General features: G+C 44.5%; 1 protein-coding gene across 1 annotated transcript; it reads left to right on the top strand.

The window, feature by feature from the left end:
* The first annotated feature begins 108 nt into the window (after positions 1-108).
* ptch2 (patched 2) lies at positions 109-27,911 on the top strand. Its single transcript, XM_063462236.2, has 23 exons — positions 109-281; positions 1,699-1,891; positions 10,840-11,029; positions 11,118-11,187; positions 11,301-11,392; positions 13,476-13,584; positions 13,698-13,784; positions 13,885-14,006; positions 14,833-14,980; positions 15,929-16,060; positions 16,158-16,313; positions 16,467-16,559; positions 16,651-16,776; positions 17,714-18,095; positions 18,182-18,706; positions 19,228-19,370; positions 19,466-19,646; positions 19,743-20,023; positions 21,450-21,587; positions 21,906-22,048; positions 24,917-25,319; positions 25,409-25,982; positions 26,090-27,911. Exons 1-23 carry the CDS (start codon positions 135-137, stop codon positions 26,122-26,124), a joined length of 4,470 nt encoding a protein of 1,489 aa, XP_063318306.1. The 5' UTR covers positions 109-134; the 3' UTR covers positions 26,125-27,911.

Genomic DNA, 27,911 nt, shown 5'->3' with positions numbered 1-27,911 from the left:
AGAAAACGTTCTTCTAGTTTGTTGCCGGTGCTGCTGGATGCGCTCTACTTCTATGTTGGATTATTGTCGCTTTTTCTGAACTCGCACCGATTCTGTGTCGCTTCGCTCTGCGTGCCGTTCACGCTCTTTGGACTATGGCCTCGGATCGCGGGGTCCCAGGGGCCGGCGTCTTTGGAGATTTACCCCCGAGTTACACACGCTCCCAGCCGCCTGCGAACCCAGACCTACTCCGGAGACCCAGCTACTGCCACGCTGCTTTCGCACTCAAACAGATCTCAAAGGTGATACACTGGTCGCAGTCTAGAGTGGATTTTTCTGTGAATACAGCTTTCATCCAGTCGGCAGATGTGAATGAAAGGTTTCCCCTAAAAAAGGCAGCTTATTTATTTAGGAGTTAGGTTATCTAATCGGGATTTGAGGGTCGCATGTGGGAATGCGGTGTAGACTTTAAGCAGCAGCTATCAAACCGGAGTCCGGGGACCACCAGTGCTCCCCTGAGGGGAGACGACTGCAAAATCGGGATCGCTTTGATTTGACTATTTAATACTGAAGGGAAACATTGCCATTAGAAGCTAATATAATATAACATAAATCGTTTTAACTGGACAGAGCCGTGTTAACCAAAAGCCTACCTGCGTGACATTTTGGGGGAGCGAGTCAAATGAACGAGTCTTGTGTTTTTAGCTGTATGTTGACTCTCCTGTTTATTTTAACTGACATCGGCTTCTCATTGATTTCTGCTGTTAAAAGGCACCGTGAGGAGAGCGAGAGAGAAAGCTAAGGGCTTGTTCCCATACCCTATCCCAGGCGTGTTGTGCGTGTTTTTTGGCTGTGTGCAGCCAGCGGAGAGCGCACTGGCCCGGGGTCTGTTTGGAAATGTGGTGGGTCCTGTAAAGGAATTCACTGATTGAGTTTGATCTGACAAAGCATCTTTGGACCGCCCGGATGCTTGGACGTGTTTCAGCACTGCTGCGAGAAACCACAACACTACAGCAATGTCTCCTAGCGCAGCAGTGACATTTGTGGCAGTTCACAGCAAATGAGAGATTAGACAGCTGGGTGTAAAATTATTAATAAAATGTGAAGTAGGACCAAATTAAAGCAAAAGATATCCATTAATGTTTTTCTGTTGGGCTACAGTTATAGAAATAGCTTGAACTGCATAGTAAATGTGTTAATGGCTCTTTTTCAGTAGAACAAGCTCACAGTTTTAACTTTCAGCTTTTTTTAAAGTCACGCATTTTGCTTTGGAATGAAATTGTCACCTCTTATTTTTTTTATTTATGGGTGCTCCTCTAGGCTGTAAGGTAAAACACTGGAAATCTCTCTCCTTAAATAAGGACGTCATTAAGTACAAAATAGTCCCAACACAGTGTAATTTAAATCGTATTATTGGGATAGGACTACAGATAATGTCTAGCCTGAGATTTAACACATAAGACCTGCATCAGAGCTCTTTGGCACCACGACTTGTCTCCATTTTATGAAAAGCATGATTTAAATAACAAACATATGTTGTCTCTGAATACAGATGCATGTCTCCTCAAATGTTTAGAATTTACTGGCACAACGTTGTTTGAAAAGATATGCAACCAACCTTTTTGAGACAGTAAGCATGATTATGTGTAGTATAATAGTAATAACTAATAATAATAATGATGATGTTCTTTTCTCATCGTCTTCCTGCTTCCAATCCAGGGGAAGGCAGTAGGTCAGAAAGCTCCTCTTTGGATCCGGGCGAGGTTCCAGGCCTTCCTATTCTCTCTGGGCTGCTACATCCAGAGGCACTGTGGGAAGGTCCTCTTTATTGGACTCTTAGTTTTCGGGGCTCTGTCTGTGGGACTCCGAGTCGCAGCCATCGAAACCAACATTGAACAGCTATGGGTGGAAGGTGAGTGTGTGATATTTCCTGTTTGACAGTGCATGCGTTGCCCTAGGGAGCTTGTTTTGGGTCGTAATCGTGTGAAGCAGTTAAATGTTAAAATGTCTTAAACACTTAACTGTAACTGTATGCTGTCTGGCGCTGGCACTGAGTCTACAGTAAAGCTATCATTCGGTATGCTTCCTCACAACGTTGTAGCTGGTTTGTGGACTTTTTTTTTTCTTTTTGCTTTTGTTGGATCGTGACAGCTGATAAACTGACATGAAACTAAGAGAGTGATTGAGATAGAGCAAATGGTGCAGACATCCAATGGTTTGTACACAATTCTCAGTTGTTTTCCACTGAGTGTAGCTGGAGTTCTGATGATTAGAGGTGTTGGCAGGAAGATACAGGTTAGTGTCATCTCAGTGCCGTGGCAGGGCACTAGGTGTTCAGTGAGCGACACAATGGCTTGTCTTGTTGAAATCCTGATGACAGAACTGAGGATTTGCGGGACTTAGTTTAAGTATTTTTTATCTTTTTAGGGGCTTTTATTAAAGTTAGAATTACAGCACACATTTCTAACCGCATTAGCACCATATAAGGAAAACAGTCCTACTTACTACACCCAGTATTAACAGCAGATTCATGCCACTCTCTCCTGTGCATTGTATATGTTTTTATCAGCAGTTTTTTATGTTTTTTGACTTCTTTATCTTCTACGTCTTTTCATCATGAGAGCAAACACATCCCTGACATTTCTGCCGTGGTTTTTTTTTGGATATCTTACAATTTCCTCTTCTATTGATAGTGCTCCCATTCCTTACCTCTGAACTTTTTACGTTAAGGTTATCTGTACATTTTCAGCGGCAGAGGCAGCTTTATTTGGTTTTTCACACTGACCAAATTCCTTTTAAACCCCCAGGCTTCAGTGCCGGGGCTGATCCCTGCAGCAGATGGACTGTGTGAATGGTTAGCCATCTTTGAGGGCTCTGACCCCTCCCCCCCTTAGCTCCCTGTGTGGTCCCTAACTATTCTTGGATTCCATTCAACAAGAGGCAAGCAGGCAGGCAGGCAAGCAAGCAGGCACCACCTCCCTCCCTTACCCTCCTCCCTCCCTTCTCTCCTCCTCACAAGAAGAAAAAAAATATAAGTGAATGCAGCTGAAGTTTACCCACCTGTTTTGCACGCTCTAAAAGCGCCACAGCAGTTGGTGAATATAAACAGACTCTATAGGGTTTTTTAAGCCCACCATGTCACTGGAGGACAGGAACAGGCAGCTCCCACAGGACCTGTGTGGAGGTGTTGGTGGAATCACACGTCGCCGGTTGTTGGAAGGCTGTGCGCTTCACTTGCGCAGGAATTTAAATAAGGTTCTCTATCAAGCACAATAAAACAAAAAAGAAACAAAAAGAAAAATCTTTAAAAATGTAGGCACTGAAATTGTTGGCTTTGAAGGAAACGCCTCCATCTCCCACAATAAGAAGGAGAGCTGCCACTGTGTCCCTTTTCTTTGGTTTCACTGTGGTTAGTGTAAAGCTTCGGGATTACCTCTTGAGCTAATTGGCCAAGCCATCTTTTAAAGGAGATGTTTAGATGTTTGTGTGCAAGTTGTTTTGCTGTGGGATTGAGAGAGTTGAACTGGGGGGGGGTTCCTCAAAAGGAATGCTGTGCCTTTAAGAGGCCGTGGCCATCTTTCTAAAGTTTCTGCCTGCCTTGTTTCCACCAATAGCCCATTGACAAAGCTGCTAGGGCCTCAATGGAGAGTAAAGTGGTTCGGTAACAAGGAGAGGTTAGTTCTCCCTCTGTCTCTCACTCTTTCTCTTTTACACACACACGCACGCACACACACACACACACACACACACACACACACACACACACACACACACACACACACACACACACACACACACACACACGCAGAAAAAAACACATGCACCAATACACATAAGCCAGGGCACAAAAAAAGAGTATGCCTTCTAGTAAGACATCAGATTTCAGACTGATGGAACGAAATTATAAACATATATTTTACATTAGTTCCTGAGTTTTATTAGTCGTGTTTTGTAATCTAAACATGTAAATAATTTGGCTTTACATCAAAAGCAACTTTAAGAAGCGGCATAAATGAAAGTTTTCCCACTTGTACCCTAATTTGTTCAGATGAAACTAGCTGTGAATTGACACCTTATGTGTTAACACTCCAAGCTGAATGTGAATGTGTGTGTGTGTGTGTGTATCTGAATGTGTTAGGAGCATATGCTTCCCATCATATATTCATACTAGGAGCTGCCCCCTGCAGTTTTCACACACATACACAAACACGCACACTTGTCATCTTTGTCACTTCTGGTGCGTGCAGCTTGCCTGGCCGCCTGTCTTCCCACCTCAGGTTCCTGACTGCGTTCCCGTCTGTCTGCCCGGGCTTTGTGTGCGCCTGTTTATATTTCTACCTGTCTGTCTGCCTGCTCTGTGAAGTCAGGCCACCAGGGCTTTTTTTTTTTAATTGCTTCCTCCCTCCAACAGGACCAAAATACCGTGAAGCACAGCAGTGCAGTCTGTGTCTAGAAAGTGTAGACAGAGAGAGTGAGACAGCATTTGTGCCTACACTTCACAATCAATCGAGCATTCTTTATGTCTTTATTCATATCGTTTACTTCAACCAGAGGACTCTTGTGCATTTCCAGAGCGGATGCGCAACTTGTAAGTAGAAGGCTTCATTGTACCTTCAGCTCTCACACCTGTGTAGTGGAGAATAAAAGCCGGAGTATCAGGGTGTTTAGTCTGACAAGGGGGATTACGAACTATTTCTGGCTAACTGCCTCTGCTCTAAAGGATATGAGACAGACATCACCCATCAAATTACCTTACACCCATGCACATCTTTTTTTCTTCTTCCTTTTTAAACTGCAGTGCTGGCCTGAGAGATGGCACTTGTTGCCAATTTCCTAATTCATTCATAAAGTGCCTGGATTAAATTGAGTTAAATTGTGTTTCAAAAAATCATTCATGTTATCTAGTTAGAATTAGATAAAGTTTACACTGTGGTTCTGCTTATCTAGCTTGGGCCACATTTGAGAATTTGAAAGTTAAGGTATGACCTGGGCAACGTGTGACCCGGCTCTGTATTGTTCACAAGGAGAAAAGAAAAAGATCATAAAAAGAGGTGCAGGAAGAGGACGAGGATAAGAGGAGACAATGGTGTTGGGGTTGGGGCAGGGGGTGGAAGGTTTATTGCAAGCTCACACTTTTTTTTCCCTTTTTTTTTGCTGCTGTTTTTGCCTGTCTCACTTGAACAAACATCAAGTGCGAAACGGTCTTGTGGATGTCTTTCTCTATAAAGCCCTGTTTGTTTTATGAGAGAAGTTACTTTCTTAAGCTTAATTTTTTTGTTTTTTTCACTAAAATGTGTAAAACTTAAGGATGCCTTTGCGCAGCCTTTGGATAATTGTTTTCAGGCGCGTATCAAGCCACAGCCGAAAAGCTGTGTATGGGAAAGAGGGTAAAGAAAATGCCTTCATGTAACAGTGGTGCTGTTTACTCTGACTTTAACTAAACTCATCTTTCTTGGCAGTTGTTTGGGTGAGGCATGACAGACATGTACACAGACTCAAGCTGTCCAAATATGAGCGCAGCGAGACGAGGACTATCCGGATAGCAGTTGCCCCATAAAAAGTCTTATGCAGGAGAGAGGGAGGTGAAAACCATACAGTGTATACAGAATAACAGGGAATCAGACAAGATATGAAGAGACCGAGGTGTGGACTGATTTAAAGAGAGGAGAGCAAAAAAGTTTGCACAAATGCACACGTGGGCGTTTCGCCGTTTGGAGCGGTTTCTCTAAACAAACCTCAGAGTGGCGCAGCAGGTAAATGCTATAATTCATTGGAGTGCACACAGCGCCCCAGTTCAGACAGAGAAAGGGAGCTCTATGAGGTATTATTGGAGGTGAATAGTGCGCGGTGGTGCCCCAACTAGATAAATAAACTCCCAGCGTTCAGGGCCCAGGACCTCACTGGTAGAGAGAACAAACAAGACAGAGTCAACCTGGGTCACTTCTAAATGTTTATTTCACCCCCTCTCCCTCCATCCCTCAATCCAAGACTACCTCATTCCATCCCCGTTCTCAGCATCCCCCAAACACACACACACGCTCTTCAACAGAGAGCCCAAGACCACCCCCCAACAAATAAACACACACTGAGCAGCTACAGATACATCTGCATATGACAGACACATGGCTCTTGCTTCTACTGAGACAGGAAGCACAAAAGAGCGTGTTCTACCTTCCCTTTTTTAAAGTCTTGTTTGTTTGGGGTTTTTTTTCTTCTTCTTTTTTTTTGCCTTTGGTTGTAAAACAAAAGCTCTTCGTATATTTATTGGGTAATGAGTATCACCGGTTTACAGTGATAGCATAAAACAGGTCTTTGGGCTGAAAAAAGGGCACTGGACTGTCAGGCTCTTTGCTACATTGAATGCGATATCCTTAGAAAGGCCGCAATGCAACCGAAAATGGGATAATAAAAACTCAATCAGTATAGTGTGGCACCCTTTATCTCTTCGCTGAAGAGCAACCTTTGTCTCTGGCTGTGGGGTGGGTGTGGGGGGGAATAAAGCGACACCAGTCACCTTAGAGTTTGCACCATTTGCCTCTGTCTTTACACCGTGGAAGTATAAAAAGTGAAGTGAGAGGGAGCTGGAGAGAGAGAGGGGGACTGAACATTTTCTTGGTACTTGGGAGGGAAAAAAGAAATGCTTCTGGGGCTCAATAAATTCATTTCTCATCTGAATGAGACCAGCAACGTGGAAAAATTTTGCTTTTCAGGCGGGGATGAATGTATGTTTCAACCACACATTAAGCAGCATTAGCGGTCAGTGGAGTGTCTAATGTGACTATTTTTCACAGTGGCCAACACTGCCCATGATTAGCATAATTAGCAGAGGCAAGCCTATACATATGGAAATAGAAAGTGCCTAAATGCCAGCCCTCGTGGAAATTTATGTGTGGTGGCTAACACCACTGGCACATCTGAATAGAAAGTAAGTGAAACTGATTTTTCATGTTGTTTTTGCTGTTTTATGCAGTTTTTAAGGTGTGATTTGGAGACAGCTTTTTATTTATGTATTTATTTATTTTTATTTTAATACCAGGGAAAAGTTACAGGACAAACAGAGACCACATTTGTTTTTTTGTGTGTGCGGGTAGTTTAGCTCATTTCCTGAGTGAATGGTGTTTTTGACAGCTGCTAAACAGATACACTGTATTTCTATAGGTAAGATAGCAAAGTGCCAGCTTCTCTTTCTTGCCCCTTGCCTCACCCCCCCTTACATCCCGACTCTGGCATTGTTTTACAGGCTGGGAAAGTTTTGGTCCATTTGCTTTTGTTGAGGGGAGAAAAAAAACGTTCCCTCTTTATTTTATTCTGCTGTTTGTTGGGAAACATCTGAAAGAAATTGAAGGGTTGAATGACAAAAGGGTCTGCATTCAGTCTGGAGCTGTACTGACGGATTCTATAGAGGAACAGCCCATCTGCTGGGGTGCAGCCTGCTTTAGGCAGTGCCCTGGCTAGGGAAAGCCATAGGGCAGGACTGGGCTGAAGGATTCGAAGTGGAGATTCTGGTGGGTCCAAAAGAAGGGGGCCTATTTGGGTGCCAAGATGAAGGAATGAATGTCTCATTTAGCTCCATTGCTGAAAATCAAAAGGAAGTAAAGCAGCTCTTTTGTGAATAAAACAGTGGAGAAGGAAGTAAATCATAGGTAAAAGACAGCAGGCGAGGGATAACTTAATCTATTTTTCATATTGTTGCTACGCTATGATAAACGTAGCGTAGCAACCTTCCCTGAACTATATTTTATCAAAGGAAGTTTTGTGGAGAAATCGGCTGTATATTTCTTCTCATCTTGTCATGCTGTGTAAATCAGGAAAAAACGTCAAATGCACTACATAGCAAGTAATAGCATACATGTCACCTTCAGCCCTCTTCTTCTTGAGTCTTCCTCCATAGCAGCGTGGGGCCTTTCAGGGGCCCCCTAATCCAGCTAATCTACCACACTAAACTTTGAAGGCGGCCTGGTCTGACCTAGAATGGCCTGGAACTGGGACTAGGTACCCATAACCACAATAGAATAGAATAGAAACAGCCCTTTAAAGGTGGTCTTGGATCATTCTAGAAGCCAGATGTGAGAAGCCGCACATATTTTATTGAGTTAGAAGATGCTGTCTGTTTGGCTTGTAAGGATGGAAGGGTCAGGTGGGTAGGAAATGACTGAGGTTGGTGGAGACAGAGTCCTGTTTCACCTCAGTGCACACACACACACACACACACACACACACACACACACACACACACACACGCACACATATATATACACCGGCACATGAAAACACGCTTTCTTAAAAACATTATTATTATTTTTTTATTTTTTGTACACCCACAGCCATGAAACCATGTCAGGGCTTGTTATGACATTTTCCCCTCGCTTTTCACTTTCCCAATGTCGTAACTGTTGTGAAAGTGCTTTTAGTGGTGAAGCTAGTAAATGAATTCATATGTTGCACCCATCAGAGTCGAATTGTTTGCTAAAATTTGTAAGATGGTGGTCGAGTATCGCGAAAGCATCTCGAAAAACCGATGGGATGTGATTTAGAGTTGCGATCATTTGTGTTCACCCATCTCCAAGCCCCCCATTTTTCTTTTTTTCTTTTTTTTTTTCAATTTTGATCATGTTGCCAAACAAGGACTAATATTTCATGTTTCAGAATCGCTCGTGTAATAAACTTACCAGCCACTGGGCTGTTAAAACCCAGCTTTACACCCTCAAAGGCGCTTTCTTCCCAGGGTGGGAAGAAAGTTTCTGGGAACTGTCTCTTTAAGGCTGTGAGGAGCGAAGCCTGGCTGAAGGGAGAGGGTAGAGGGGGGGAAACTGAAAAAGAGTGAGAAAGGGAAAAACAGCCTCAGAAAGAGAGAGAGAAAAGGGGGACGAGGAACAGGGAAAGAAAGGTAGAGACGGAGAGGCTTCTTATGGAGAGAGTGGTGAACTTGAGCAGAGCTGAGTGCTGGGGAAGCTTAGAAGTCGGGTGGTTGGGGCCGGACCGGGGGTTGAGGAGAGAAGGCGAGAAAGAGAGGGAGAGAGAAACGAGAGAGGACTGGCTGCCTGGGTGGTCCAGATGGGAGGAACGAGACACAAATAGCTATAATTTACTTCAGGAGGCCTGTAATTACAGAGCCAGAGTCTCTTCGAGCCACCCAGTTCCTGTTGGGATCAAAACCCCACGCTGCAGAGGTTAACATACGAAATGTCAAAAAAGGTTTAACAGATGTCAAAGAGGTCCTCAAACGGAAAGTGTTCAGTTTTTTAGTGGGTTTTTTTTTCTTTTTGATTGGAAATTAGTGGGGCAAGAAAACCCAAGCGGGGCCACGAAGATTAAAATGTTTTACACTAAATCTCATATTTACACTTCATGACAGTATGAAAATGATTTAATAAAAGTCAAATCTCATTTTCTAACATTTCCAAAATTCCAGGCAGAATTATTTCTTTCACATATGTCCTGCTGTGGTTTATAAATACATTAGCTTTAAAAAAAAAGAAAAGAAAAAAGTTTTTGTGCAAAGAACATCCAACAAGAGTGTGTCCCATTTTGAAGTGTTTTCTTTGTGAGATGCACTAAGCCCGACACCAGTGACTGCAAATAAACAAGGTGACCCGATAGTCTCAAGGCCCTGCGAATGTAATTAAAGCCTTGAAAGCGAAGCCTAGAAATATTGGACTGTGTCACAGAGGACCACAGTTCTAACCTGATCTCACACTTTTGCGGCGTAGGCTGAATAGTTTGTTTTTTCTTTTCTCCCCATCAATTATGGGAGCCTGTTCCAGCCAGGGGGAGGTCCAGAAAGCGTGAGGGAAAAGAGAGAGCGGGAGAGTGTGTGTGTGTGAGAGAGAAAGAGATGGAGAGAGAGGTAGATGGGAGAGTGTTAAAAGGATGAAAGAAATAGATGCTCGGAGCTGCGAAGTGCAGCGCAGTAAAATTGGGTGAACGACTGACAAAAATTAGAATCAAGAAGGTGGTAGCCCTAGTTTCTAAACTCCCACCACTTCCCTCTTTTCTCCCCTCCCTTCTGTCTCTCTGGGGTTGTCGTGTAGTGGGACAGCAAGAGGGGCAGACGGGCCCTCTGTGATCCAGCGCGGCATGTTTCATGTCCACTTGGCACAGGCACAGATCCCCCCGGCTGGCAAACTCTTTTCAGGGCAACCTCCTGTAATTAGGGGGCTGGGGTCTATTGCACAGCACAACATAGCTCGCTCTCTCTCTCGCTCTACATTTTTTCATCCGCTTTCTAACTTTTCTCTTCATCACCATCTCTGACAGCCATATTTCTTTCCTCCACGAATATATTCACTGTTCTTTATCCATTTGTTCTTCTAAGCACTTTTATGTCTTTCAATGCCATATTACAAGAACACCACTGAGGAAGCATTGCAGAGAAATACAGAGTCTTAGATGAACACATTTTCCAATAAACAACCTTTAAAGGTTGAAAACTGTGCATAAACATCAGGAATAAAAGATGAAGTGCCCATCATAATTATTTTTTATGAGTTCAGATTGTCCCGGTCTGTATCTGCTGCTCTAAACAGAGCAGTAGAGCGTTTTGGGGGCATCAGAAGGCTGGTTTCACTAACTAACAGGGCACATCTGTTTCGCAGAAGGAGCCAATGAGAAGCTGTATTACTCATTTCTCTTGGCCAGACACTGGCTTGTGTGAAGTGCCTTCAAAACCAACACTGGCGAAGGCCAAGGGCGTTGGTCAATATATGTGTGTGTTCTTGTGTAAGTGTGTGTGTGTATGTGCATATGTACGCACAAAACCTACTCTGTAATAGGATACAAATGTGTGAGTGTCTTTGCATGTGCATTAAAGAAAATCTATCTATCTGTCTATCTAATCACTTTTCATTTCTACTTTTTTAGCTGGCAGTCGTGTGAGCACAGAGCTTCGCTACACAAGGGAAAAGCAGGGAGAGGAGTCTGTATTTACCTCACAGATGCTTATCCAGACCCCCAAAGAAGAGGGCACAAACATTCTCACCCAGGAAGCTTTGCTGGTTCACATGGAAGCCGCGCTGTCCGCCAGCAAAGTGCAGGTGTCATTGTTTGGAAAGTAAGTGGACATGCTCTGTGAAGATCTGCTGCGCGCACTCATGTGTTTTTTAATAAAACTTTTAATCTAAAACTTTTATTTCTCTTAGATCATGGGATCTTAACAAAATATGCTATAAATCTGGAGTCCCCATTATAGAGAACGTCATGATCGAAAGGGTAAGTCGATGAAGAAATATCTGTTTTGTTTTGTTTGGGGTTTTTTTGTGTCTATGTTTATTTATCACTGATTTGTGATGTTTACTTCTTTCTTTTCTATTTCCTGATCCCAGATGATTGACAAGTTGTTCCCCTGTATGATAATCACCCCATTGGACTGCTTTTGGGAAGGGGCCAAGCTACAGGGAGGCTCTGCCTATTTACCGTAAGTCTTGGAATATTTGCCATAACTTTTTTTTTTTTTGGTGCACTTTTAAGCACTTCATTGACAGCTTGGCTGTTTCTATGCACTGCTTCCATCTGATCTGAGTAGAGCTTTTGGAGGGGTCCGTCACTTTTAGCACATGATGGATGGAGACATACAGTTGGGCTTTCAGTAGTCTGTCAGTGGGTGCTGTGACTGACAGTGCTGGTCAGTAATAGAGTTCTTTTAGGGCCCAGAGAGGGACTGAAAGGGGGTGTACTGACAGAGAAATTCAAAGAGAGAAGGTTAGAGAGAGATGCAGCGGGCAAGCAAGCGAGGCAGGGATGGAGAGAGAGTAGATGGCTGTAACAGCAACTGGGTGGTGGGTTGGTAGAACGGAGGGCGGGGAGGCGGCGGTGGCGGCGGCGGCGGTGGTGGCAGGGGAGCCCTTTGGGTCAGACAATGGTAAGCATTCTTTCAGTTTACGAGTGAGTGTCCATCAGTGCAGGGGCCCCGGAGGAGGGAGGGGGGCTGGCTTTGTCAGCTCACGGCTAACACTCGGCATTCTCATGGTAATGCCCCGGAGTCCCAGCTCCCAAGTTGTCCAACAAATAAAATGGGCAGTATTCAAGCCCCAAGTCCCCCGAGAAGGACAGAGAGAGCCTACAAGACAGTTAACAGTGGAGTCTGGGCGTATTTGGGCATTTGGAGATTCTATTTTTTTTTTTCTGCGGGGGATAAAGTTCTCTTGAGAAATTGAGACACTGAAAGGGATCTCTTTTTTTCCTCGTCAGAAGTGATATTTCAATTGTGTGCTTAGTTTAGAAAAGATAGTTTAGATCATAGCAGATGTTTCTTTGCAGAGGAATTATTTGTTTATGTGTGTGTCTTAGCTGACAGCGGTATGTTGCATGACAAGCCAGCACATACAGAAACAAACACAAGTTTCCCATCCTTAGCATCTCCCTGTTGGCTTGTGTGAAAAGCATAGCACCAGAGAAAGAGAAGGGGGCCTTTGATGAATCACACATCTTCCAAACATTCACACAGTGCTCAACATCTGCTGTTATTTATTAAATGTATCGTCGTTGAGCTTACGAGAGCTTATTGCATTCACTGGCGGGACTGTCTCTTTACTCAGCTTCTGCTCCAACCATTTTTAAAAAAAAACAAAACAAAAAAACCAACTCAAAAACAGAAGAAATAAGAGTATGATAGAGAGCAAGAAAAGAGGAGGGGGCATCAGGAAAGAGAATGAGTGAAGAGTGGGAGAGAAAGAGAGTGAGAGAACTGGGGAGAACAAAAAGCAGCAATCTATGAAAAAACAAAAGGGCCCAGGCCCGGTCCAGTCAAGCAAAAACTAGCTGATAAAGGAGTGTCTTTGCAACCAGCAGCAAAAGGGGGACCCTGGTATGTGGGAATAGGAGAGCAGCTCTCTTCATGAGCCATCGGGGGGAGATTCAGCTTGGAGTTCAGATACTTTGGGATAATTTTATTTCCCTTTGTCTCGCTGAATCACAAACCACAAACATAATTCCTCCAGTTTTTCCAAAATTCTTATTTTCCTTGAGCAAGTGTATTACATTTCCTGATATAGGGCACATTGCAGAGCAAACCAGCGCAGTACAGGCAAAGCTAACAAACAGGTTATTTGTCCATGTACATCTCATCCCTTGCCCGTTTTCCCATCCTCCTGGCCTCTCCCTTCCCTCCCTCCTTATCAAGATGTTTGGGAGGCAGAGGTAATTGTTATGACTCAGTGCAGGGCATTGAGGAATGAAAGTGAGCAGGCAGCCACTGTGCCTTTTCCCTGGGCATTGTGGCAGCGTGAAACAGGATAATAAACGCTATTTTATCCTGTATCTGCAGCTAGCCTCCTGTGTAGCCCACCACAACAAAGGAGCGAGAGAGAAACTGAAGTAAAAGTTTTCCTGCCCAGAGTAAACATTAGCGAAGAATTCAAAGCCACGTAGCCGTGTGGGCACACGCTCATAAAAGCTATTTTACGTTGCCTTCCTTCCTTAAGTTCCTACAAATAATGTAAAATCAGTGTGTGTGTGTGTGTGTGTTTGTCGCCGTTGTAAAGTGTGTCTTTGCTCTGCAGGGGTATGCAAGATATCCAGTGGATGAATCTAGATCCAGTCAAGCTCATGGAGGAGCTGAGCCAGTTCACCTCACTGGAAGGGTTCAAGGAGATGCTGGACAAAGCCCAGGTGACGCACAGAAAAAATGACACGGATATCTTTGCTAAACAAGGCTGCGTGTCATCTATATTTACACCTCTTATTGTGTACTGAGACATCTCTAACATTGTTTGATTCCTCAGGTGGGACATGCCTACATGAACAGACCATGTCTAGACCCCTTAGACCCTGACTGCCCCCTCAGTGCACCTAACAAGGAGCTAGGAGAGGTAACCTCGCATGAAAGAGTGCAACTTTAGTAATTATTTACAGTGCACAGAAAATAAACCAAAGAGGAGCGCATATTGACATTTCTGCTTTCTTATTCAGAGTCCTGACATTGCTGGGCGTCTCCAGGGTGGTTGCCATGGTTTTAGCCGGAAGTTCATGCACTGGCAAGAGGAGCTCATTTTGGGAGGGCGGGTCAAGAACAGCCAGGATGCTCTGCTGAGGTGTGTGTGTGTTTTTTTGGGTATATTTATACATTGTCTTCCTCTTGTGTGATTAAAGGATTCAATAGTAAGGATGCGACGCGATCACTACCAGCCAAGTAGGCTACGAGTTCCCCTCTGAATCTATGGAACCCCTTAACAGCAGTGAAGACACATGCTAGGAATGCCTCATATCGAGAGGGATCAGTTTCCTGAATGACCCCGGTCTGGGATCAGCCAATTAAAGATGATTGACAGTCACATAAAGCCCCACCACCCTGCTACACATTTGTTGTGTGCGGGACCAAAGAAGAAGGAGAAAAACAAGGAGGCGAATAACACTCAAATTCACTTTCATCTAACCCAGGGCTCTTTATAAGACAATCTTCAGAGTTCAACTGGCTATAAAAGCATGGCCAGTACAAATGGAGTGAGAGCACTGGGTCAGAGCCCAGATCAAGCCCCCCTCCACAGACCCAAGAGAGCCTTGAATGAAAGAGGATTCCAGGCCCATCTGCAAGAGCCACACTTATTCTTGGATGTGATTTATGATCATCTCTTTCACATTTTGAGCGGCACTGCTGCTTGCTTTGCCGGTGCCAAGAAAACCTGAGGACATCTGGGACTGCAGCCTAGAGATGAGCAGACAGACTAGATAACACCTGCTTTTAGTTGTTTACACTGGCAGATGGGCAAGCAGGCAGGCGGACAAATCTTAGAAGAGACGGCACCTGCTTTCAGATACAAGGGACATCTAAACACTCAGACTTAATGGTTACATTATGGTTTTTTTAAGAGTCGCTCATCATTCCTGATGTGTACTAAACTTTGTTTGCATGTTTTGCAGTGCGGAGGCTCTCCAGACCATGTTCCTGCTGATGAGTCCTAAGCAGCTATATGAGCACTTTAAGGACGACTACGAAATCCACGACATTAACTGGAATGAGGAGAAAGCCACCGCCATCCTTGAGTCCTGGCAGAGAAAGTTTGTCGAGGTACGAACTCGCGCACAGATTTCACGCTCCTTTAAACGCGCCATGCTTCAAGGACAGCAGGGCAGAAATAAAGATATTTTGTTGTCACTGAGATCATGTAGGAGGAGGGGGAGAAAAATTAGAGCTCATTTCCTTGTCCTCATGCTGCCATCTTCACTGACACACACACATAAACACACACACAAGCGCACTGAGACTTTAATCTGCAGTGTCTGAATTCCATCAGTCTTCAGCTCCCTTGTAAACTGAATCGCAGGGCAGACCAGAGCACCGGGTTAGTGTGTGTTTGTGTGTGTGGTAGGCCAATCGTCTCCCTCTCTGTCAGGACCCTAGTTATAGGAACAAGCTGTTGCTGTGATAGCTGACACCCACCACGGCGAGGCTAAGCACAGCGGGAGGGAGGGGCATTTGGGGAGGGGAGGAGGGGTAACAAAACTCAAATGTAAACTGACAGAGACATGAGGCTCCCCCAGCCCGACATATTAAAGTACAAGCGCAGATCTGTACGAGATAGCAAATGATGGTCGAACGCTTACAGGTAAATGGCTTTCGGGCGCTTTGGTTCCTTCATGGGCATGAAGTACCAGGAGACGCCTTCTGAGCCATGCGATCCCATCCTTTTTCACCTTTGACCTCACAACCTCTGGCATCTGTGCTCATTACTCCTCAGTTGTCATACTTATGCACGCACACACACATGCTAGCACATGTAAAAACACACTCGGGCCGTCTTACTCGCTTTCACAGCCATGCACATTTCAAACAGAAGTTTTAGGGGGTCCTAAGATATAGGGCTGTAGTAGTTTAGGGGGATTTTGAACCATGTGTGTAACAAGGTCCATATTCCTTCAGTTGCTCTTCCACATTGCGTAGTTATAAATTGGGTAGTATGTTTTTTTTTATTCTTCAGCAGAACGCTTTAACAGTTGATTGATGTTTCCCCATCAGATGGTTCACCAGAGTATTCCAGCAAACTCCAGTCAGTCCATCCACGCTTTCTCCACCACAACCCTCAATGACATCATGAAATCCTTCTCTGATGTCAGCGTCATCAGGGTGGCTGGAGGATACCTGCTCATGGTGATTATAGTCACTGACTTTTGCCCATTATTAATGGATAATAAGTATCTTGTATCATTTCACTGTCTTTAATAATAATACATTTTCTCCTCTCCAGCTGGCCTATGCCTGTGTGACCATGCTGAGATGGGACTGTGCCAAATCCCAGGGGGCCGTGGGGTTGGCTGGGGTGCTGTTGGTGGCTCTGTCAGTGGCAGCTGGACTGGGTCTCTGCTCCCTGCTTGGCCTCTCCTTCAATGCCGCAACGACACAGGTACAACATAAAGGGAGCGGCGTACATCATTCAGTTCATAAGCACATTTAAATTTAAGGAGGTCCTCCTTTGATTTAAATCACAGAGTTTGATTCCACATGCTGAATGATCATTCAGACTCTTTATTCTCGACTGATGTTTTTCCTATTCCAGGTGCTTCCCTTCCTGGCACTGGGGATCGGTGTGGATGATATGTTTTTGTTGGCTCACTCCTTCACAGAAACTGAAAGCAACATACCCTTCAAGGTACCTTTCAAAGCCTCTTCTCCTCTCTTCCCTTGTCCTCTCCTCTTTTTTCCTCTCTTCTGATTTGTGTCTTCTGTTTTTTTTTGTAAAGGAGCGGACAGGAGACTGTCTGCGTCGCACCGGCACCAGTGTGGCTCTGACTTCCATCAACAACATGATTGCATTCTTCATGGCTGCTCTAGTACCCATCCCTGCACTCCGAGCTTTCTCATTGCAGGTATGTTTTGCAGACATACACAGACACACGCCTTCACACACATGCGCGCATGCATAAACAAACTGTACACAATCGCACACCATGAGGCCTTGGGCTCCTTTTAAAATGAAAGAGATAACTTAAAAGAGTTGACATTTATTCAAAGCAAGCGAAGCCTTTGTTCCTAGTTTTATTGCCACTGCACCTAGAGGGCCAACGTTTTTTGTGTGTGTGTGTGTGTGTGTGCATGTCTTTGTGTGTAAGTGTGCATATATGTATATGTATATATATATATATATATATACATATATATATATATATATATATATATATATATATATATATATGTATATATATATATATATATATATATATATATATACATATATATATGTAATGCGCATATAATATGTATAATGGGGAATAATCAGAGCAAAGACAGTGATGAACAGACAGAGACAGAAAACGGCAGGGAGAGGGAGGGAGGAGTGGACCAGTATATCACTGGGCCGTCAAGGCGGTTCTCTCTGATCTGTGACTAACTGTGGGTGGTCTGAAACACACAAGCTTGCACGCAAATACACACACAAAGATGGACACACTCTGGAAACCACAGCCAGTTAGAATGTCAGCTTCAGGGGATGGGTGAGCGGGGAGGCAGTAGCTGAACTGGTGAAGGGTGATGGTTTTGCTCAAACTTTATATTTGTATATATCTTTCTATATTTTTTTGAGACTTCTTTCTTTTCTTTCCCCTCCTGGCTCGCTTAGTATTCGTGGCTGGTGATTTAGAGAAGAGCTTTTCTTTACTTACTGGGCTGTGGTGTCAGGCATTAAAAAAAAAAAGTCTTGACTCTTCCCAGTTGGGCTGGTGTGTCTGTAATTTTATATCCTGTTCAGTCTCTTCTTAGCTCTATCTTGCTCTTATTTCACTCTGTATTTTTTCTCCCTCTCCCTAGGCGGCCATTGTGGTTGTGTTTAACTTTGCCATGGTGCTGCTCATCTTCCCCGCCATCCTCAGTTTGGACCTCCACCGTCGCGAGGACAAGCGTTTGGACATCCTCTGCTGTCTCTACAGCCCGTGCTCCGATCGCGTCATCCACCTCTCCCCTCAAGAGTTATCGGACGCCGGAGAACAGCCTCACACGCCAACAACGGCGCACACGCACCAGTACACTGCAGGCTCGACCATCACCACCAGCACCCAAATCACTACGACGGTGCAGGCGTTCACACAGTGCGACGCGGCAGGCCAGCATATTGTAACAATTCTGCCGCCTACCTCACAGATTTCCACCAGCCCTCCTTCCATCATCCTCTGCCCTCCCTCCCAGCCTCAAGGTAAACTGAACTCTATGATGATTCTGACAATACAGCAATTTATGATACTGGAATGCTCATTTCCTGCTTGTATTTCCTCCTTTTAGCCACCTCTCCTTCCCCCACCACCACCTCTGTGCCAGACCCCTATGGCTCCCAGCTCTTCACCCCTACCTCCAGCTCCACACGAGACCTCTTAGCCCAGGTGGAGGACTCCAGATCAGGGAAAAAGTGTGTACCGCTCCCTTTCCTGCACTGGAACCTGTCCAATTTTGCCAGGGAGAAATATGCCCCTCTGCTCCTTAAGCCTAAGAGCAAAGCCGCCGTGGTTGTTCTCTTCCTGTGCCTCCTGGGCCTCAGCCTGTACGGTACCACCATGGTGCATGACGGCCTTTACCTGACCGATATCGTGCCACGCGACACCAAGGAATACGACTTCATCGACGCCCAGTTCAAGTATTTCTCCTTCTATAACATGTACCTGGTTACTATGGACGGATTTGATTATGCCCGATCTCAAAGGCTGTTGATTCAGCTGCACAACGCCTTCAACTCAGTTCGATATGTGGTCAGAGACAGCGACAACAAACTGCCCCGCATGTGGCTGCACTATTTCCAGGATTGGCTCAGAGGTAAGAATTCAGAGTAATGTTATTTTGGGTTTTTTTTAGAGGGAGTTAGGTAATAACTTCTTCTTTCTGTCTCTTTCTGATAATGATGTCAGAGTCTGATATTTAATGCATTAGGTTTTTTCAGACATGCTTTTTGCTAAAAACAAGAGTGAGTGGGTTAATGGGTGTGGGGATTAGAATGTGCAAAGGGTGAGTGGAAGTTCAGTCATATTGTTAGACTGCATCCACCTGGGCTCAGAGGTGACGTACTCGCTCACGGTTTGAGGTCATAGGCTATCTTGGCATGTGTGTGTGTGTGCGCGTCCTTAGGCTAGAATGTGTCACAGATCCAGTGAAGAAGAAGTAATAGCAATCAGGTCAATCTGATCCAGAAAAGGAAACTTGATATTCCACATTTTCAGCATCACTGCTCACACAGGCAGACATGCAGAAGAACTGTTATGATAACAGAAATCAAAGCATTTATAAATGACAGCCTCAATAATCCTCTCTCTTCTTTGTGTGTTCTACCTCACACACAGGTCTTCAGGCGGCTTTTGATGCTGACTGGCAGGCAGGCAGAATTACCGCTGACAGCTATCGTAATGGCACAGAAGATGGGGCTCTGGCATACAAGCTCCTGATCCAGACTGGCTCCAAGAAAGAGCCTTTTAACTACAGCCAGGTGAGTTAAAAAAAAAAAGATGGCTTTGTCTCATAATATGTTTGCTTGACATTATAGATGAAAATATAATCAACAAATGCAAATTTTTTCTCTAGCTGACCTCTCGTCGGCTGGTGGATGTCGAGGGTTTGATCCCCCCGGAGGTTTTTTACATTTACCTGACAGTCTGGGTCAGTAATGATCCCCTGGGCTACGCTGCATCTCAGGCCAACTTCTACCCTCACCCCAGAGAATGGATTCATGACAAGTATGACACTACAGGGGAAAATCTGCGCAGTAAGTTATCTGATTTTGGTCGGAGTGGATGCATTTAAAGGTGACATACAGTGTGAATACAAAATCACTTTACCTTCTTTTAATCTCCTCTTGCAGTCCCAGCTGCAGAGCCCTTGGAGTTTGCTCAGTTCCCCTTCTACCTGAACGGCCTTCGTCAGGCCAGTGACTTTGTGGAAGCCATTGAGAGTGTGCGCACCATTTGCGATGAGTTTAGCCGCAAGGGTGTGTTCAATTACCCCAACGGATACCCCTTCCTGTTCTGGGAGCAGTACATTGGCCTCCGACACTGGTTTTTGCTGTCGATCAGTGTGGTGTTGGCCTGCACCTTCCTGGTCTGTGCGATCCTCCTGCTCAACCCCTGGACTGCAGGCATCATTGTAAGTGGATAGCTCTTCATCCTGCACTCCACTTTTTTATTCCTTCATATCGTGCCTTTTTCCACATCATTTCTGGGGTTTTTTTTTTAATTCTCCACCTCATCCTAACTTAGCATCCTTAACCCCTTCCTCCCTCTCGCTCTCTTTATTTTCACCCTTCTCAGCATAGCTCAATAACACTGTCTAGGGGGCCCCTTTTTTCTCTGTTGAGGGCCAGCATGCACACACACACACAAGGCCCTTTGTCATTCTAATGTGCGCTCGGCGAGCCTAAAAAAAAAAAAGGAAATGCAAAGGAGCAAGAAAGGCTTTACCCTCCTGAAGCCTCTACCTCCAACTCTCTCACTCCTTTTGTCAAAGGGAAAGGGAGAGATTTGGGGACAGGACAGATCTGCCCAGTTGCGACCTTGGCCTGCACAACCCATCCATCAGGGATATTTGTCTGTACGTGTATGTGCGTGTGGGAGAGCGGAAAAGAGACAATCTGAGTGGTCAACAGATGGATAACATTTCACACACAAGCTGGTGGGACCGGTGGTCCTCAAAGACCCCAAACTCACACAGAAACACACATCCCCATAGCCCCATTGGGGGTCTGTAGCTCAACTACAGAGCCGGTTTCAGCAGGAATGCGTTTAATTTAAGCAGCGGCCCACAGCAGCGCTGATTGAGACAGCAACACAACACAGTCTCTCAGACAGAGAGGCACAGCTACGTGCATGCATGGTCTCCAAGCATCAACCGGCCTGTGAAGGCTTCACCCAGCCTGTATGTGGTCGAGCAGTAAAACAGCTTTTATCATTTCCAATTTAACTATGCCCCAGCTAAAAGCCCCTGCTGGGATCAAAAGCCGCTGTTGGCCAGGAACTGCTTTCTCCTCCTTGTTTTCTAAGGATTGTTGTTGCTGTTTGTATTGCGGTTTTACAGTAACACCCCACATGAAGGCATTCGAAAGCTGTGGCACTGCATTACTTAACCGTTGTATTAAATGTCAGAAAACAATAAAATGAGCGACACAGGCTAAAAATCTTGTGGAAAAAAATGAAACAAGATAATTTGTTATGAACAAGTAAATGTGAATGTGGTGCAAACACTTTGCCTTTGGTGCTGTCAATCTCTGGTGTTAAGCACCTATGGGAAGGAAGAAGAGAAAGAGAAAGAAGGAATATGGGAGTGGGCGAGGGGGATGGGATTAACCCGAGGGTGGGAAATTTGATCTCATGTCATTAAGATCTTGAGCACAGGGTCGAAGATTGTGGCAGCAGGACTCAGCTCCATCTAGAAAGAAAAGCATTATCGTAGTTGAAATGCTTTAATTTTACAATCTCGTTTAGCCATATCTTCTTTTTTCATCCTACTGTGTTGGCTGGCTTAACATTTCCTGCACTGGAAAAGTGGTAACGCTAAATTTCATGTGTGCTTTTAGGTGTTTATCTTGGCCATGATGACTGTGGAGTTGTTTGGCATCATGGGTCTAATTGGCATCAAGCTGAGTGCCATTCCTGTGGTCATCCTGATCGCTTCCGTGGGCATCGGAGTGGAGTTCACTGTTCACATCGCTCTGGTAAGGATGGAGCAGCACCTAACCACCTAATCTATACTCATACCTAATAGAAGAAAATGCATTACAAAATATTTTATTTATAACTGGCGAAAAGTTGGCTATTTTAAAATTATTGAGGTGTTGGCTTGCTCACTCATGCTGGCAACCTGCTTCCATGCACACTCTACTGTCTTGTAGCATAGTGTTGTAATCCTCAACAAAACCAAACGCAGGAACTAGGGAGCTTGCCAAAGCCTCACCGCAAGCACAAGTTTTGTGTGATCGGCAAGATTTCCAACTCACTTCTCTTCCCCACCTTCCCCCCTCTCTCTTCCGCAGGGCTTCCTGACAGCAATTGGCAACAGAAACAAGCGCTCGGCGGTGGCGCTGGAGCACATGTTTGCCCCGGTGGTTGACGGCGCGATCTCCACGCTGCTGGGTGTTCTCATGCTGGCCGGGTCCGAATTTGACTTCATCATGAGGTAAGTGAGTGTGAGTGTGTGTGTGTTCATTCGGAAAGGTCATATGCTACCTTTAGAAGAATCAGCATTTTGTGTGGAGCCGGTTGTCTCGTCTCACTTTGGGTGCAGTAGTTAACCTCACTTTGGAGGTCTACATGCAGGTGGAAGTCCTTTTTTTGTTGTTTTTGTAGACACACACAGAGACACACAAACAGTGACAAATAAGCACCTGGTTCTGTCACTCTGGGAGCGCACACACATCTGACTCCTCGAGCTTGGAGTGAAACAAATGGGGAAAACATCAAGGGTGTGTGTAGCAGCTGCTTGTAAACATGGAAGTGTTCTGCTGCCCACTGGGTGGTGTCTCCCTCTCACTCTTTCACGCTGTCTCTTTCACACACACACAGGGGAATCTGTAAAAATTCCTATCATCTGTTTGGCATTCCCGCCTTCCACGTTGGATGCCGTAATGAAAAAAAAAAAGTGGAGCTAAATTTGAACTGGTCAGATGCTCTGCGGCCCACCAACAGACCCTCTGTGTGTGTGTGTGTGTGTGTGTGTGTGTGTGTGTGTGTGTGTGTGTGTGTGTGTGTGTGTGTGTAAGAGAGTCTACACTGGTGAGTGTAAATTGTGTACGCATCTGCTCTCGTGTGTGCGTGTGTTTTCTACCACTGTTTCATGGTCAGAGTGGAAAAAAGGCGAATACCTCCATGTTTTTCAGCCGAATGTGGTCTCGGCCCAAACCCTAAACCACAGCCTTGAGCTCACAGACTGCAGCAGGCCTCCATGACATAAAAAGCACAGTTTTCTGCAGAAATGGAGACAGAAGCAGAGGGAGCAGGAGACGTTTTCTGAGGGTGGCTTCCGTACAAGGACATAAGGTCTTTGTGGGTGGCTAGGTCACAGCCTGATGAGTAGATCTTCCAAAAGTGTTGGATTACACTCATAAAGAAATGTACATATATTTAGGTAGCGGGAATTTGAGAATACCTGGGAAGTTGGGTTGGAATTAAGGGTGCCAGAGCAAATTTCCAGTACTTTTTCTCTGCTCACATTTTTGAGAGACAATTTTCAAAAAAACAGAGCGTAAAGGAGAGACAGAGGGGACTAGTCTCTGTTGGAGGTCTTGTTTAGCTGTAGCTGTAGCTGATTGGGGGAAGCCAAGGCTGGCTAGCTGGGGAGTAGCATAAATATACTGCTGTAAACATCTCCTGGCCTTGTAATGCACTGAATAAACAGCACGCCTAATTCAGCTCTGCTCCGAGACTTCTCTCACACACATACTTACGTAGAATATGCACGCACGCAGGCAGGCCACAAGTCAGTGCGCACGCACGCACACACACGGGTGTACACACGTGGAGAAACGCACATACGTACATGCGTGTAAGCGCTTACTGTCTCATTCTTACACACACACACACACACACACACACATACGACTCTGCAGGCCTGACAACGAATGGAAAAGATTACAGTTTATATAAACAACAGAATTCCTAACAGTGAGACGCTGTTGGAGGTCCCACCAACGTCTCACTCTCTTTCTTTCTGTCTCTTTTTCCGCCACGTAAAGAATTGTCATTTTGAGGTAAAATAAGCAAGTGAGCTCAAATGTGGACGCCATTCTACAATAATAATAATAATATTGATAAACTATTTATCATTTCGCCATCTGCAGGTGAATGTGCGTTAATTCGATTAAGCATGCTCGTTAAATATGTGCGTCCCTGCAGGGTTTTGGCAAAGCAGCTTATGAATATCCTTCTGATAACAGAGGAAAATAAGGACAGCTGCTAGAGAGGAAAAGAGAAAACATATCAGACAAAAGAGTGACCTTTGTCAAGTGAGGTAGTAGTAATAATCAGTGTAGTAGTCCATTGAGAGGGAATGTTTCCATAACACTCTGCAGCTATTATCCTTGTCCTTGTTGGCTTTTTTCCCTCATACCAACTGTCATTTTTTTTCCCTCCCTCTCTCTTTTTTTTTCTTGTTTTACCTCTTTAAGTCTGGCTGGTGGTTAGCATCTCACTGTCTCCCTGCTTTCTGTTAGTGTTTAAGTGGAGTCCTCTCTAATTTTCTTGGGGAGCTCTTTCTTGTGGCCTGCCTCCACCCCTGGCCTCCTCAGAGCTGTACAGAGATGGAAACACACACACATACACACACACGCACGCACAGTGTGAGCAGAAAGAAAAAAAGAAAACGAGCGAGAGAATATCTTGTAGCAGCAGCAGTGGAGGCATCAAAGCATGTTTTAGTTGGACTAAGCAGGGAATCAGATTTGCCCCCACCCCACCACCCAGCCCCCTCGCCTTTGATACACAAACACTGGGCTTTCCCTGTATTCTTCCCCAGAGCTACTTCCCTTCCTCATGTGCCAACTATGTGTGTGTTTGGAGCTGCACACACACACACGTGTGTTTTTGTCCATTTAAAGAAAAAAAAATGTGTTGCATAACAAAAACGTTAAATAGAAAAATGGATAAAGCAAAAAAAAAAAAAAAAAAACAACCAAACATTTGTCAAATGTTAAATGTCTTGTACTTTACTTTGTGTGATAGTGTCACGAGCTTGGCTGACAGTTTTAACGCATCTGTATTTTAGCCAAATCCCTATAAAACTTAGTATGCAAAAGAAAATAGGATTAAATGGATTGCAGCTCTGTCACTGCACGTTCCAGTTGATTGAAAAAATTGCCAATAGGCTAAAGAGGGATGACAGACCTGCTCTGTCCTTTGGCATTTGTCTGATTTCAGGATGGTTAAATGCATTAACAGCGATCAGTCACTACTGTGTGTTACCGTCTGCTTTTATTCCGACACTGATTCTTTGTCGTGTCTGTTTTCGGTTCACGCCCAAACTAACATCTCATGTCTCTCCATCCTTCAGGTATTTCTTCGCTGTGCTAGCCATCCTGACTGTTTTGGGGATGCTTAATGGCTTGGTTCTCCTCCCAGTCCTCCTCTCCATGATGGGTCCTCCGGCTGAGGTCACCCCAGTTGACAATGCCAGCTGCCTGCCGTCACCTTCTCCAGAGCCTCCGCTGCCTCCACCAATGACCCACCATGGGTACTACACAGGCCACCCCAACCCACGCTCTCGTCAACAGGCATTTTCTGAGTCATCAGACTCTGAGTATTACTCTGAGTTGACCACTACATCAGGGATTGGGGAGGAGGATTATAAGTACTGTGAACGGAGTGCATACTTAGCATCACACACCAGCGTTCCACCAGCAACATCTCATATACTGCTGGAAGCGAGCAAAGACCCGAGCTTCCCTAAACTTACGGTACGCTGCATGACCACGCAGACAAAATAAGCTGCCCTATTTTTCATCAAATCTTCTGAAAGTTAACTGTAAACATTTGTTTGTTTTAGGTGGTGAAGCCATTTAGAGAAAATGCAACAGCTCCTGGTGGGAGGATTGAACCATTAAGTGAATCTTCCTACATTGCACAGTCTCCTCTTGGATCCCAGGTTACATGCTGGGATGAAAACAAGCGGGAGCAGCAGAGGGGCTCCCAGAGACTCCAGGCTCAGCCTGGCCAACACTTACCCGGCGACAGAGCCCACTTTCCTGGGAGGACTTTTCAGAGCGGCCCCAGGTTCCAGAACGTTAGAGGGCCTCAGCCAAACAGGACTAAAGGGCTGAGCTATAGCCATAGCAACTCTACCCTGCCAACACAACAAGGCTCCGCTGGGGGACCTGTTACTATGGTTACAGCCACGGCCTCTGTGACAGTGGCTGTCCACCCGACCTTGCCGGGAGCAGCATACCAAGGCTACATGCATGAAGGTTTTGACACGGACAGTGAGTCGGACTGTTTTGAGGCTGCTAAGAGGACATGTGGTGACAAAACAAACTTTTCTTCATGTAAAAGAGACTCTCTAGAGCTCCAGGACTTGGAAGCAACACAGGGCCAGACAGAATATCAGCTTGACAAGACACAAGGTGAGCAAAGTTTTCAGGCTTCTTTGTCACTGACAGTAACATGTGACCGTGACTTAATGTTCCCCGTGCCTAAAGTCTGATCACTCTTTGTCTGCTGTCCGCTGCAGGTGAGCTGAGGATCCAGGCACCCAAAGACTGCTAGACCCTCTCACACGCCTCACCCTCTCTCTTCGAGTCTCTGGGTTACTCCCCAGAGCGTCCACATGGCGTCACGTCACGCATTGACAGCTGTACATAGACTCTAAAGAATAAAAGAGAGGTTTTACTTCAAGGACGTGTTAAGATGAAAAAAATATTTCTTTTAAGAATTATATAAATTTATGAGTATATATTTTAATACTAAACAAGAGGGAAGCTATTTAAAAGAGTACTGTATAACTTGGGTATTCTCTTGTGTAAAAGTTCAGATGTAAAAGATTATCTTCAAGTGGGGTGGTTGATTTTTTTTTGTTTCTTTTTTGTGTTTTTTTTTTTTGGGTTGCCCCCCTGCACTGTATAGAATAAGAAATGTGCTATATGTTTTCACAAAGCTGAGATGTTATTAAGATTATAGGCTATTGAACATACATGGTCAGTGTTTTATTTCTATTTGTATTATGTTCCTTTTTTTGCTGCTACACTTCAAAATAATTTTAAGCAATTTGCCTTAAAAGAAAAATGCAGTACCCCTCCCTCCCCCTTCTCCTATTAGCATCTATCACAGTGTTGTGCTGTGAGGTATTCTGCATCTGACAGACTCTCTGCCGTAGTGTGCACTGTAAAAACTTACACAGCAGATGGTGTTTTCTTAACAGTAGTAACCGCCGTGCCTTCACTACATCACCCTTCCCCTGTTATCACAGCATTCAGAGCTCAGTATTATGTTGTAATTGTATAATATATGTTTTTATCGCTTTCTCTTGTCGAGACACAGAATGTGTACCACGATTGGCAGTGATTGGCTGACGCTTGTCACTATCTATCTGAAAATGGTCGAATCTGATCAATCAGCCATCATGACACGCTTAATTCATATTTCCTGTGCCCCAACGGCCTCTGCAGTTTTAAATTACTTGAAGGAGCTTTGATGTCTTTTTTTTTCCTGCAGTTTTTGTAAGCTCTACAGTGGGTGATGTTTACTTTTGTCACTTTAACAAAAGTGTCGTTCACCTTCTTGTATTACTTTTGAAAGGGAATCTTAAAATTCACAAATGCAAAGGGAGTTATTTTAGTTTATTATTTTCTTCTCTTTTTTTTCTTTGCTGGCTGCTTTAGGGTTATTAGGATCTCTTGTTATCGTGACCTGTGCAATTATTACACGATGTAAACCGGTTTCAATCTAGTTAGCGCTTCGACACGCTCTGACTCACTTTTTTTTTCCTAATGACTCACTCTGTCTGTTAATGCAAACCTCATATATGTGTCATGTTACATTTCTTTCATTTCATTTGCTTTACAGAGTTTCAGTTGTTATTATTCTTGTTCAGTATTGGTCTAATCACTGCCAGGTTAAATAATTGCAGGGAGAAACTTGCAGATCTATTTGTGTGTGTGTGTCTATGTGTGTGTGTGTCATTTTCCAAGTGGCAGCTTTGGTTTTTTTGGTTTTTTTGTTTTGTTTTTTTATTTTGGAAATATGAAAAAACAGTCAAGTAGCTACTGCAGCTGAACAAAAACACCTTTCACAGTTTGATCACACCATAGACAGCCAGGAGGTGTTGTCAGTATCTGTGTGTGTGTGTGTGTGTGTGTGTGTGTGTGTGTGTGTGCGTGCGTGTGTGTGTGTGTGTGTGGGAAGGGGGTGGGCGAGGGAGTCCTGCATTGATTTGTAGTTTATTTCAGAAAAAAATGTTAATGTCATGCCATATAAATTATTTATATTAAATTTTTATTTTTGTAGTTTGTACAGTTGTTAGTATCTAGACTGAAGTTCTATTTTTAAAGAGTAAA

This window comes from Pelmatolapia mariae, linkage group LG18 (assembly GCF_036321145.2).
Source record: "Pelmatolapia mariae isolate MD_Pm_ZW linkage group LG18, Pm_UMD_F_2, whole genome shotgun sequence".
In the NCBI taxonomy this organism is placed as follows: Eukaryota; Metazoa; Chordata; class Actinopteri; order Cichliformes; family Cichlidae; genus Pelmatolapia; species Pelmatolapia mariae.
This window is presented reverse-complemented; position numbering and strand designations above follow the sequence as displayed.

Bases quoted from the DNA above. Each gene is read 5' to 3' on its own strand.
- ptch2 (XM_063462236.2), top strand. From the start codon at position 135: ATGGCCTCGGATCGCGGGGTCCCAGGGGCCGGCGTCTTTGGAGATTTA. The intron at 13,585-13,697 runs GTGACGCACAGA...TTGATTCCTCAG, and splicing joins AGATGCTGGACAAAGCCCAG to GTGGGACATGCCTACATGAA. The intron at 13,785-13,884 runs GTAACCTCGCAT...TTTCTTATTCAG, and splicing joins CTAACAAGGAGCTAGGAGAG to AGTCCTGACATTGCTGGGCG.